Below are 13,417 nucleotides of genomic sequence, written 5' to 3'. Positions count from 1 at the left end.
TTTTTACTGTTTCTCTATAAGTGACTCCCCATCTTGTTTTTTTTTTTTTTTAGCGATTTTATTTATTTATTTGACAGACAGAGATCACAAGTAGGCAGAGAGGCAGGTGGGGGTTGGGGGGAAGCAGGTTCCCTGCTGAGCAGAGAGCCCCATGCGGGGCTCCATCCCAGGACCCTGAGATCATGACCTGAGCAGAAGGCAGAGGCTTAACCTTAACAGTGAGCCAACCAGGTGCCCCCCCCCCCATCTTGTTTTCTTACAGCCAAATTTCCTGACAAAGTCTCAAGCTTCCCCTCCCCACTTCTTCACCTCCCATTCATTCCTCCACCCACCTTGAACTGGCTCTTGTTCTGCTGAAACTGCTTTCTGAAGCTCACTAGTTGCCAAATACAATGGGCACTTATCCATCCTTGTCTTGCTTCACCTCTCCATGACACGTGACACTTCTCTCCACTCCTTCCTCCTGGAAACTCTACTCCCTGGTTTCTGTGACCCTGCTCTCCTGGTTCCTTTTACCTCTCAGTTTTCTCCCACTAGCCTCTTTTTTTTTTTTTTTTAAATTTATTTATTTGACACAGAGAGAGACACAAGTAGGTGGAGAGACTGGCGGGGTGGGGGTGTGTGGGAAGCAGACTCCCTGCTGAGCAGAGAGCCTGATGTGGGGCTCCATCCCAGGACCCTGAGATCATGACCCGAGCCCAAGGCAGAGGCTTAACCCACTGAGCCACCCAGGTGCCCCTCTCCCACTAGCCTCTTAAATGCTGGACTATACCAGGGTTCTTGCTTTCTCTGGAAGGTGCCACCCACTCCCCCAGATTCAGTTAACAATTACTCAGTCTGTATCCCCAGCCCAGACTATTTTGAGCTCTGAGCTCATATGTTCAATTGCCCTCGGGTACCTCAAACACATACCAAACTGAACTTTTCACCAAACTGCCCCATTTCATGTCCCCACCACCGTGTCTCCTCACCTTAGCCAAAAGCCTGGGATTCAATCCCAAGGTCTCCCTTTCCCTCAAGTCGCACATCCGTGAAGAATTTTCCAAAATGACATCAAACCCTAACTTTAGATGCCATTCCCTTCTGTCCATCCCAACAGCCACTGATTTAGTTCACCACCTCATGCCTACACTTTTGGAATACTCCAGTCACCCTCCAGAAGAATGATGTCTGAGGGGTCCTTGTAAAAGCCCCTTTAATGCACTGAAACCACTCAGGGGATCTCCTACTTGGTAAAGAAATACTTTTGGGTGAGCCTCAGGCGAGAGGTTACTCCTAGAAACCGGGCAAAACCGGAAGGCAACGACTTTGCCGCAAACGAGCCGCCGACGTGGGAGTGAACTAGGCCAGCCCAGGCCGCACCCCCACCGCCGCAGTGGCAGGTCCCCGCCCGGCAGACAGTCCGCAGCCCGCAGGGAACGCCGCTCGCGTGCGCCCGCCCCTGCGCCAGGTGAGCCCACCCACCGCGCGGGCGTTGGGGCGGGCGGGCGCCAGGAGGCGGAGCCAGCCCCGCCCCCCCCGCCGCGCGCCTGCGGGCCAGCCTCCGGTCACGTGACGGCGGCCCAGGTGAGCACCGCTTCCGGGGTCGCGAGCCTGCTTCGCCGCCGGCTCCGGCTTCCACTCCGTCGGGTGCACGGGAGAGGGAGACTATGGCGTCCTCCTCTGTCCCGCCGGCCACCGTACCGGCGGCGACAGCGGCCCCGGGCCCGGGTTTCGGCTTCGCCTCCAAAACCAAGAAGAAGCATTTCGTGCAGCAGAAGGTGAAGGTGTTCCGGGCGGCCGACCCGCTGGTGGGCGTGTTCCTGTGGGGCGTAGCCCACTCGGTGAGACCCGGCACTAGCCTCCCCAGAAGCCCTGTCTGAACTTGCTCTTGCTCCGCCGGGCGCTGCTCTTGCCCCTCCGGGCGTCCCTGTTTCCAGGCTCCCGCGTCCGGAGCCCCTCGCGCTGCCACTTTCCCCCCCGCGGCTGTCCTGGTCCCTGCCCACCAAACCTCCGGTGTTCCCGGCGTATCTTCTCGCTCTAGACGTTGTTGTTGTTTCTTTTTTGAAGTGTAGACTTTTGTTTCCCCCTCCGCTCCCTCTTCCACCCCTCTAGTTCCTCCTTCTCCACCTGATACCCAGCTCGCTGCCTCCTTCCTGCCAGGTCCAGCCTCTGCCGCAGGCCACGGAGACTGGCCGGGACCCGGCTTCACTTGGAAGGACATTAGGGGGAGTGGCTCTAAGGGGTTAGTGGTGGTGAGGTCTCCGGTGAGAGTTTATGTGTGGGAAGGGGAGGGGAGCAGAAATGGTAGTTGAATGAGGGGGATAGTTCACTTTTCTTTCTAGCAGCTGTCCTTGATTTTGGAACCTTGGCTTTGGGGGAAGCTCCAGGCTTTCCTGGACCTTCTAATCCTGCTTGTTCCTTCCTTTCCCTTCCAGAGGTACAGCATTTCAGAGAAGCCATCCTCCCTGAACCTCATTAAGACTTATGTATGGTATATGCCTTTGGTCTTAACTGCATTCCCATTGCTGGCTGGAGTGATGGTGTTTGGTGTGTGTGCGGTGGTGGGGGTCATCTTTAACCGAATAGATAGCTGAGCGGCTCTGGTCCTGGGGACACTATTGATGGTGAACTTTAGAAATAGGTAGAGGGTATCACCTGGGAATCAGGAGGAGGCCAAAGAGGCCAGTGCATCTCTTTTCCTTCACTCAGGTGAAGGAAGCACAGCCATTGCTCCTCTTCCCTCAGATTTGGAGTGGCAGGGTTGCAGTGACCGTGAATGTAACAGGCAATATTTTATAAATCAGTTTCCTTGAATGGTTACAGTCATGGCAGGGTTGTAGAGATGGACGAGGATGAGGAAGAATACAATTTTTTGTCCCCTTAATATATGGTTTAGAATGCCGTTGCAGGGAGGGTCTGTATTTGTATTTGTGGTTCTGTGGACCGCTCCCAGAGTATCCATGCTAAGGCGCTTGGTATGGACAACGCCGATGGAGGTAGAGCTGCCTCTCATGTCAACTTTCCAGGTGACCCATCCATCCCTTTGGGAAGCTGAACAGGGAGGATTTTTCTTTGGTGAGGGTTGAGGAAGTTACACATGAGAGCTGCCTCAGCTTCCCTAGGTATATATACTTTAGCTCCAACACCCCACCCTGCAGCCAACCCACATTTACTTCAAGTGTCTAGAATGGAGAATTCCTTGAACATATGTCTTAGTGATGATTCAGCCTGCTTAACAGCAGGTGGCGAGGAGGGGGCATGAAGAACTATAGCTGAATTGTAGGCTGGGAATCTCAAGTGACTTTTTTTTTTTTTTTCCTGAAGGAATATGTTCTGTCCTCCTTTTTTACTGAGAGTGAGAGGAGCACAATTTCACTGCAATCTGTGGGATTTAGGTTAAACTGCACTTCATAACCTCTGTCAAATGATCAAGTAAAGATAGGGAAGGCATCCATTTATTCAGTTAAGAAACACCTCAGGACCCCTTGTTCTGAATGCTAGCTATGAACCTGAAAGACACAGACAGCTACAACTGGTCCTTGCCGCGGAAGAGCTCACAGTGTGGATGGGGAACTTACATAAACTAGCCATTAGTCATGTGATAAGTGTGCTGTTAGAGGTGGGTGAGCAGTACTGTGACAACGCTGAGGAGAAAACACATCTCTTCGGGATTTCTTCATACAGGAACTCCCTTGCTACCCAGAATTAGCAGATGGCTGATTCTGGGGGGGCCAAGCAGAGCATGTGTTGCTTGCACCCTTTGGGCCGTGGGTTGGCTTGACTTCAGGAACAGATAGCTAATGAGCTCATATCCTCTGCCTACCTGCCTGCATTCCCTTTGAAATCAGCTGCTCTTCTTTTATTTTACACCCAGGCAGGTGGGGACCTTCTCGAGAGACCTGAGTCAGGGTGGTCTGGAAGGCCTGGTCCTGTTTGTAAGGAGATGCCTCCTGTAGGATGTGGACATCTCATTCTTTTTTTTTTTTTTTTAGATTTTTTTTATTTATTTCACAGACAGAGATCACAAGTAGGCAGAGAGGCAGGCAGAGACAGAGAGAGGGGGAAGCAGGCTCCCTGCTGAGCAGAGAGCCCGATGTGGGGCTCGATCCCAGGACCCTGGGATCATGACCCGAGCCGAAGGCAGAGGCTTTAACCCACTGATCCACCCAGGCGCCCCATGGACATCTCATTCTTTCTGTGGACTCCTCAGAGTCCCATTAACTCTCTTGTCTACTTTAAAAAAAAAAAAAAAAAAAGTCTTTTGTTTTGTTTTTCATGGAGCATGGAACTGCTTGTCTTGAGTGTTTTGAGTCTGCTGAAGATATTTTTTTTCTTTAGAACTTCTCACAGCTTTAAAAATAGCCCTGAGCTGCTCACAGGGTTTGCCTAATATAAAGTGACTGTTGCGAGCATGAAGTTCCACGGGGGTGGAGTGTGAGGGGCTGTGTGTGGGGGCTGCTTACTTCAGTCCTTGCTGGGCAGCAGAAGAGGTCTGACCCATTCTCTCACCCTTGGCAAGTAGATGCATAACGGTGTTCTTAAAGGAATGAGATTTGAGTTGCCCTTCTCTGACTCTTACCCAACACAGTGTAGAAGTAGCTCTCTACACCCCTCCTCAGCTCCCTATTCTTGTTTTGGCTTATCAGATCAATGAGCTCAGCCAGGTGCCTCCCCCCGTGATGCTGCTGCCAGACGACTTTAAGGCTAGCTCCAAGATCAAGGTCAACAATCACCTTTTCCACAGGTATGTGGAGATCCCTGCTCTTCTGTCAACCTTCCTAGAAGAAAGTAATACATAATTTTAAGAGTTAAGATTCAGTGAATTGAAGGTTTTATATATGGAAGACAATTTACAAGTTGTGTGTTCTAACCCCGTTCCTGGTGCAGAAATTCAGCACCATGCAAAGAAACCATTAAAATAACTTACCGTGCTCTGTACACCTTCATATATTTGTAATAGTTTGTTTCTCATCTAGCCTGGCAATACCACAGAGTAAGTACATTTATATGGCCTTACCATTAGTGTCTGATAGAGAGTCCCTGAAAGAAATATCTGAGTCTCCTAGGTGCTTCTGGTATCAGAAGATGCCATTCAAAACAGTGGCACCTATTGCTGATTTTAGGATGTCTCGAACTTGCCTCAGATTTGGGAAACAGTGCTGCTTACACGGGCATTAAATCCTGGTCCTGCTTAAGCTACTTACCAGCTGTGTGTTTGAAGCAGGTCACTCAACCACCCTGAGCCCCAGTCTCCCTTACTATAAAATGGGAATAATATACCTTTAAAGGACTTCACAAGAGTTTTATGAGAATCAAATAAGGTAAATGTGTGAAAGTGCTCTGTAAACTGTCAAGCCCTACATAAATGTAATATTGTTACTTTGTCTTCTTGCCTTGAAAACCCCTATTTCAGAGAAAATCTGCCTAGTCATTTCAAGTTTAAGGAGTATTGCCCCCAGGTCTTCAGGAACCTCCGTGATCGATTTGGCATTGATGACCAGGACTACCTGGTGAGAGTCCTTTTTGGGTGAGGGAGGTCCTTTCTCTCTGACGGCTGGGGAATCCTTGGGCCAGTCATGTTTGGAGAAATGAGAGCTTTGGTGAATCTGATTCTTTACCTGTTTGTGGTCACAGGCATCTCCAAAAATCGGATGAAAGCTATTAACCCTGTCCTTGGGGAAACATGTAGCTACATTAAAATTTTTGCTTTCACTTTCATTCAGTCCAGATGAAGAACCCTTGCTCAATCTTTTATGCAAGGGTTTTATCCACTTTCAGACACAGTCACTTGGCCATTATCCTATGACTTGCATCTCCATACAAAGAGGAAAAGAGCCTCTGGCCTGTGTTGCAGGTGTCCCTCACCCGAAGTCCCCCGAGTGAAAGTGAAGGCAGTGATGGTCGCTTCCTTATCTCCTACGATCGAACTCTGGTCATCAAAGAAGTATCCAGTGAGGACATTGCTGACATGCATAGCAACCTCTCCAACTACCACCAGGTCAGGCGGCTCTCCAGCTTCACTCTTGCCCTCTCCTCTCTATTCATAGCTTAGCTGCTAGAGTATGTCAGGAAACTTCCTCTCTCTTCTCCCTACAACCCATTTTGCTGCCCAAGAAGCACTTGACATCATGTTTTTGAAAACTAAGAATTTCAGAAAAAGCCTCTGTATACCTCTTTGTGTCTGACTAAATGGGATAAGTTAGTGTTCCTTCTCATTTGGTATTTACAATCTAGAACTGCTGTGGGTTGTTACATAAAGGGCACGTGTAGAGTAAAGTATGAACTATAGAGTGAGCCAGAATTAGGTGAAGTGTTAACACCAAATAATCTGTCAGGAGCAAATGTGGTTTTGAGGAGGAAATCGGGATAAGTGCACAACTGGGGATAAACCGGAGGGGAGAAGCCATGATCATATCCAGTCCAAAGTGGGGTCAGGGAGGCTCTTCTGCCTGATCAGATTAACTTGGAATGTGGAGTTTCTGGAATATTTTGGTGAGAAAAACACAACCTGAATATCTTCCTACTAAAAAAATATATCTCCCCAAGGTCAATGAGCCAGGAATAAATGAGACTCGAAAATGACTTGAAAAATGACTGGTTTATTCAACAAACACTGAATGTCCATTACCAGTAGGCCCTCCATTAGGCAGCAGAGAAAGAGGTGGATGAGGAAGAGGCTCTGGAGGATCTCTTGGTCCAATGGCAGAGGGTAGGAGAGCAGCATTAGCACACAGCAGGGTGTGTGTAGTAGCAGGGGCGTGGACGGAGCACTGTGGGGGTGCAGGGGAAGAGCATCCTAACTTACCTGGGAAAGAGGTGCACTGGGAGGTTCATGGAGAGTTGTTGTTGTTGTTGTTATTTTATTTTTTCTTACAAATTGAGAGATTTATAGAAAGGGTATCATAGGAATTGATGCTTGAAAGACTGGTATGGACTCCTTAGGCAAGGTGGAAGACAGCAATCTAGGCAAAGGAAAGCTTGTAAAGGCACAGAGCTGTGAGAGAGGTATGTTATTTAGAAATAGCCCCACAACTGCGTTTTCGAGATTGGGCTGGAGAGGGAACTCCCAGGAGTGAAGAGTGAGCAGGTAGGAGGGAAGGAGAACAGTCTCGGTGAGCAAGGACCAAGGCTGGAGGAGCCCTGGTGGCCGAGATGCAGAGGAAGACCTGTGGGAGACTTGGCGAGTTGAGGCCAAGGCACTTCTAGATTCCTGCTTTGGGATAACTGGGTGTCCATTCATGAACATTGGGGAAGCAGAAAAAGAAACCAGTTTGGGGAGAAGGTAGTTGTGATTTACATACGTTGAACTTGGGGTTTCTGCAATTCCTCCAGATACAGATGTCCCGTAAGTGGTTGGGGAATGGAGTTCAGGCAAGTAGAAGTGTAGGTTTGAGAGTCACAGGTGAATAGATAGTGATTAAAACCAGAAATATAGACTAGATTATTGGTGGGAAGTATGTGAAGAAGAAATGAAAAAAGCAAGGAGAGAGGAGAGCCCATAAAGGAGACTGAGTCACTGGATGCCCTTCTTTGTTCTGTGTGGGATATGGGGAGAGAAGGGAGGAGAATTGGAAGAGTGGAATAGTGGGAGCTCAGGGTGAAGAGAGTTCTAGGGAGAGACTGGTCGGGACTATCAAGTGCCCCCAAGTTGAAATACGACAATAACTATAATGAATGCCCATAGGATTTGGTGACTGAGGGATTTAAGGAAGGGAGATATAGATTTCAGAGGAAAAATGAGGGTCTGAATCTGATTTCACTGGTTTGAGGTGTGAAGGAGAGGAAGTGGGTTGACTACTTTCCTGAGAAGGCTGGCTCTGGAGAGAAGTAGGCAGCAATACTGAGACAGCTGCGTTGAAAGAGGAATCGTTTTTTAAGAATCCAAATTATGAGCCATCATGCAAACATTTTTACTATAGGAATCTAGCCTGCCAGGAAACATTAGTCTAGGTAAAATCATTTCATTGGTAAGCAGATGTAATTTCTAACCCCGGTTCTGTGACCAATTGTACTTAAAGAGGGTCTAGGGGTGCCTGGGGGGCTCAGTTGGTTGAGCAGTGGATTTTTTTTTTTTTAAGATTTTATTTATTTATTTGACAGACAGAGATCACAAGCAGACAGAGAAGCAGGCAGAGAGAGAGGAGGAAGCAGGCTTCCTGCTAAGCAGAGAGCCCGATGCGGGGCTCGATTTCCAGGACCGTGGGATCATAACCTGAGCCGAAGGCAGAGGCTTTAACCCACTGAGCCACCCAGGCGCCCTGAGCAGTGGATTCTTAATTTCAGCTCAGGTCCTGATCCCAGGGTCCTGGGATTGAGCCAGGCTCTGAACTCATCAGGGAGTCTGCTCATCCCTCTCCCTCTGCACCCCCCCCTTATGCTTGTGCCCCCTCCAAATAAAAACTTTAAAATTGAGAGACCTTATACAGATGGAATAAATCAGAGGAGACGAGGGTTCAGAAACAGCCCTCTTTAACAAATCCCCACCACTTTTTTTTTAAAGATTTATTTATTTATTTATTTATTTATTTATTTATTTATTTATTTATTTATTTATTTATGTGAGGAAGAGAGAGGGAGAAAGAATGCAGAGATGCATTTGGAGGGGGACAGAAGGGGAGGGGGAGGAAGAGGGAAAGAGTCCCAAGCGGATTCCACCCTCTGCGGGGCTTGATCTCACAACCCTGAGATCATAACCCAAGTGGAAACCAGGAATCAGATGTTCAACCGACTGTGCCACCCAGGTGTCCCCCTTCCCCCACCACTTTTGACCTGCTAACCTTTCTCCCTGAAGTTGTCTGGCCTACCCTGGAATGGTGGTATTTGCATTCCCCTCCCTGGGCTGTTGGAGCATTTAGGCCTCAGCTTCTCCACATTCCTTCCTCCCTTCTACCCCAGTACATTGTGAAATGCCATGGCAGCACACTGCTGCCCCAGTTCCTGGGGATGTACCGGGTCAGCGTGGACAACGAGGACAGCTACATGCTCGTGATGCGTAACATGTTTAGCCACCGTCTTCCTGTGCATAGGAAGTATGACCTCAAGGTAAGGAGAGGCCAGCTAGGGCTGAGGGAGAGGCTCCTACTGGCCCAAGAGTGGGGAAGGGCCTGGGAGGGCATTTAGACAGTTCATTTCAAAGGAAAGAAGACTGTGGGTTTGAGTACTCATCTTTGGAGCTGGGTCCTAACTATTCTTTTAGCCACTTGTGCTGACTTGGTCTTTGGGTCTCTCCACAGGGCTCCCTAGTATCCCGAGAAGCCAGCGATAAGGAAAAGGTGATACTGATATTAAGTGATAGGGTGAGGGGTGAGGGCGGGCAGATGAAGGGACCTCCTTAGGATAGAGGTAGGGGTCACCAGCTATTTGTTCTTATCTGAAACCACCGAAGGGAAGAGAGGTGTGGACTGGTGCTGAGCCAGGGGTCAGCTGCTGTCTCACTGGTGTGGGTTGTCCCATCTGGAAGGTTCGATGATGGTTGGAGATGACAGACTTCAAGAGAGAAATGCTTACCCTCTATCTCCCATTCTGGGTTCTTGTATTCAAGCAGCTGCTTTTGCTTAAGAAAAAGAAAGAAAAGTCAGCATGAGGGGTCTTGACTGAAGACCATAAGCAGAAGGTGGTGGGATGTGATGTGGAGTACCATGGCAGTGACTGAGTTTGGAGAAGCTGCTAGAGCTGAGAGCAGCCTCTGGGGCAGTGTGGAGGCAGAGAGGGGCTGGAAGAGCTCTCACCCCTCAAGGCCACTGAGTTAGGCATAGAGCCCCAGAGAGAGCATTGTTCTCTGAGACCTTGGGGGAAGGGATGTGTTCCTAAGATGTCCCTTTACTTTCAGGTTAAAGAACTGCCCACCCTTAAGGATATGGATTTTCTCAATAAGAACCAGAAGGTTTATATTGGTGAAGAGGAGAAGAAAGTATTTCTGGAGAAGCTAAAGAGAGATGTGGAGGTGATGATCAGAGTGCTTGGGAAACAGGGTGTTCCTTTTGCTCCCCATTCCTAGTCTGAGGGAACTGCTCCCCTTCCCTTTATTCTTTGGGTTCTCTGCAGGTAGGGGAGTTGGGTATGGGACATGAAAAACCCTTAGAGGTGACCCATGGAGGGAGTGGCTAGAATCAGCTAAAAGGATGACCTCAAGATACCAGGACATCGATGTACTAAAGGACAGTGGTTCCCTTCCAACCCTCAATTTCATCCTTCCTTTCCCCAGGAGGGCCCCAGAAACTCAGGAGTGGAGGCGTAGGGTGGTGCTTGGGAGTGGGGAAGGAGGTCTGAGGGATCTGATTTGTCAGTGGGGTCTCAGTTCCTAGTGCAGCTGAAGATCATGGACTACAGCCTTCTGCTGGGCATCCACGACATCATTCGGGGCTCTGACTCAGAGGAGGAGGGGCCTGTGCGGGAGGAGGAGTCGGAGGGGGATGGGGACTGTGGCCTGACAGGACCACCCGCTCTGGTGGGCTCCTATGGCACCTCCCCTGAGGGTATCGGCGGCTACATCCATTCTCATCGGCCCCTGGGCCCTGGAGAGTTTGAGTCCTTCATTGACGTCTACGCCATCCGGAGTGCTGAGGGTGAGAGAGATCCTGGGAATATTAATGGTGTTGGTGGGGGGCGAGGGTTGGCCGTGGTGGACTGAGATCAGGGTGGTGGGAGAGAGTCTGGTTAGCTTTTCAAACCAGATCTGACTGGTTCTTGGGGAAAGGGAATTGGGACTGTACTTGCTCTTCATTGCTCGTTTCTGTCCCCAGGGGCCCCCCAGAAGGAGGTGTATTTCATGGGCCTCATCGACATCCTGACACAGTATGATGCCAAGAAGAAGGCAGCTCATGCAGCCAAAACTGTTAAGCATGGGGTGAGGGTTCCCCAAAGCCTCTCCTTTCCTGTCTTTTGACTCTTGGGGAACAGGGAGCCCTCTGTGCCAGAGCAGTGGGGTGGCAAAAGCACGAAGGGCCGGGTATGGAAGTGGTGTGTAGTGGAATGGGGGGGCAGGGAGGGGAGGGGTGATCTGACATGGTGTTCCATACTTCCTCTCACAGGCTGGGGCAGAGATCTCCACTGTCCATCCTGAGCAGTATGCTAAGCGATTCCTGGATTTTATTACCAACATCTTCGCTTAAGAGACTGACTCTGCTGACTGCTGCTTTCTGTTCAAGGTGGCAAGGTTCTGAGAGCCTTGGGGGAATTGTGGATATGCTGACCACTACTTCTTCTTTTCCCCCTTTGTAAAGTCCCAGCTACAGGCTCCCTGCATCCAGATCACTCCATCTTGTCGAGTAGGCTCTCCTGACCCTCAGAAATACATTATCCTGTCTCCCCCTGTACGGTTTTCTTCCTTTTCTCCCTCCCCTCCAACCCTTCTCCTTGCTTCATTAGAGTGTTACTATTGACTCACTCCCAAGTGCCTTGATCTTTGTAAATGTCCTGTTGCTTCTAGAACATAGGAGGAGACAGGGGCAGGGGGTTACTTGCCGTCTTCAGGACCTGACTGCACGAATGGATCTGGCTCAGGCAGCTACTCCAGATGCGCTCTGCTGTGTGCGATGAACTGGGAGGGCCTGAGTTTTGCTGATAACTTTACAGACCTCACTGTGGCCTGCTTCCTTCCCAGTAGGCCCTGGGATAGAGGACCTCCAAGATACTACAGCTGTGGGTGCTGGCATGCACACATGTGATGGGATATGGCCCATCTTACACACTACTGGGGTGGGGAGGGGCGAACTGGCTGACACTTCACAGAGGTGGGACCCAGGAGGACACTTGAAATTATACAGGGAATGGGAAAAGGTGCCTGTGAAGAATTGACTACTCTCCAGTCTCTTCCCTCACCCTCCTTTCAGTGCCCACCCCCGTACTGGGCACAGGAGCCCAGAGATGGCCAATGTGTTCAAGCCTGGGTGAAGACATTTGACTGTTGCTGCTCTCTGCCAGGACCTCATACCCATCCTGGGGCTGGAACCCTTCAGTGGGGGTGTGGGCAGTTTTGGAGGCTGGGATGATGGGCCAGGGTACAAGGTCCATCCCAGTGCTAAATTTCCTCTCTTCATGTCTAGCCATCCCTGAGGTTTTATTCCCAGCGGAAGGGAATCTCTCTCCCTGGGTCATTCCTGGTCATCTCAAGAGGATGAAGGACTTAAGTGTGGGACCCTCCTCTCCTCTATTTCTTGGAGGTGTGCACCTAGCATACTGCCTTCCCAGGCCCTTTGCAGACCCTTTTTTTCTAGTTGGATTTTGTTATTCTGTACTTTTCTGTCTCATCTCTGCAACTGTGTCTCCCAGGGGACAGATGGACTTCTTTGTCATCTTCACTCTCCACCCCCAGAGAGGAGTCAGAGCCATAACTCAATCACCCAGCCCCCTCCAAAGAGTTGAAGTGCCATGTGATAGTCTCAGAATGTAGAGGACTCTGATGACCCAGATAGTGTCCTCCCCATCCTCTGATGCCTTTGGGGCCAAGGCAACCATTCTTGCTACTCTCTATCCCCTCTATGGCTTCCACACTTTATTTTAACATAAAGATGAGCACTAGCAACTGGCCTGTGGGGATGCAAGGATTCTTTGTATCTAGGTGGACTGATCTGTCTCACAAGAAGTCATATAGTCATAAAGGAGAATTCCTCTCTCCTCTCCATCTTTTGCTCCAAAGGAAGTAACAAGAGGAGTCCACAGTTAAGGATTAGAGCCCCTATAATATCTTCCTATCAGAGGCCTGCTCATCTTTTTCATTCCAACCATCTACCTTTCCCCTGTTGAATGCAATAAAACTCCATGACACCAGCAGCTGTCGCTCTTTAGAAATTGGTTTTCTGACCATGTGGCTGATGTATCATGAGCAGTATGGTCTTCATTTTGTTGCTCCTGTTTTCCTCTTTTTTGTTTTATTAATTAATAAAGATCTTGTGTATTTACTCCCACTGCTGTCACTATATAGGAAATAAGTTATTGAATCCACTTTCCTTCACAGACATGCCTCCCCCCACCCCCTTTCTGAGGAACCCTGTGCTTACGGGTATGGAGACCAGATCCGACCTTTAAGATGTTGGACCCCTAACTAAGAATGTGGGTTTCTAGATAGATAGCTGTGAACTTAAAAGGTTGTGAGGGGTGTGCATGGGAATGGAAAACTTACTCCCAGTTTTGTGGGAGTTCAGCTGTTGGGGGGCCATGGAGAACAGCTGATGTGATGCTCCCCTCTCCCCCAGGGTTCTGGGCTTGGTCACATACCCATTCCTGTAAAGGTGACTGAACCTCTCAGAGCACACTGGCAGGAGCTAAAAGAAGGAACTGGGTGTTTCCCCAGGCTTCCTGGGAAAGATGTCTTCTGTCTGGAGAGCAGGATGAGTAGTACAGCAGGGTCCTGGGAAAGTGAAGAAAGAGACCAACCCTCCAGCCCAGAGTTGGAGGGAGGGGAGTGGAGAAAGGGGTAGATGAATAGAAGTTGTTG

The 13,417-nt window shown here is 49.5% G+C and overlaps 1 protein-coding gene across 3 annotated transcripts; it reads left to right on the top strand.

Annotated features, from left to right (window-relative positions):
* The first annotated feature begins 1,574 nt into the window (after positions 1 to 1,574).
* Positions 1,575 to 12,924, top strand: LOC111160140 (phosphatidylinositol-5-phosphate 4-kinase type 2 gamma). 3 transcript variants are annotated; one of them, XM_022522997.1, is made up of 10 exons: positions 1,575 to 1,823; positions 4,629 to 4,726; positions 5,396 to 5,492; positions 5,837 to 5,980; positions 8,878 to 9,024; positions 9,216 to 9,254; positions 9,812 to 9,925; positions 10,280 to 10,547; positions 10,725 to 10,828; positions 11,013 to 12,924. In XM_022522997.1, the coding sequence occupies exons 1-10, from the start codon at positions 1,650 to 1,652 to the stop codon at positions 11,091 to 11,093; spliced, it is 1,266 nt and encodes a 421-aa protein (XP_022378705.1). In that variant the 5' UTR covers positions 1,575 to 1,649; the 3' UTR covers positions 11,094 to 12,924. The 3 variants fall into 3 exon arrangements, with proteins under 3 accessions (XP_022378705.1, XP_022378706.1, XP_022378707.1); XM_022522998.1 differs by having other exon boundaries at positions 1,650 to 1,823; positions 4,629 to 4,703; positions 5,427 to 5,492; XM_022522999.1 differs by lacking the exon at positions 5,837 to 5,980 and having other exon boundaries at positions 1,650 to 1,823.
* Positions 12,925 to 13,417: the final 493 nt, after the last annotated feature.

Source organism: Enhydra lutris, unplaced genomic scaffold (genome assembly GCF_002288905.1).
Source record: "Enhydra lutris kenyoni isolate GAN:26980312 unplaced genomic scaffold, ASM228890v2 scaffoldscaffold74, whole genome shotgun sequence".
In the NCBI taxonomy this organism is placed as follows: Eukaryota; Metazoa; Chordata; class Mammalia; order Carnivora; family Mustelidae; genus Enhydra; species Enhydra lutris.
The sequence above is the reverse complement of the archived record's forward strand: the minus strand, read 5'-3'. Positions and strand labels throughout refer to the sequence as shown.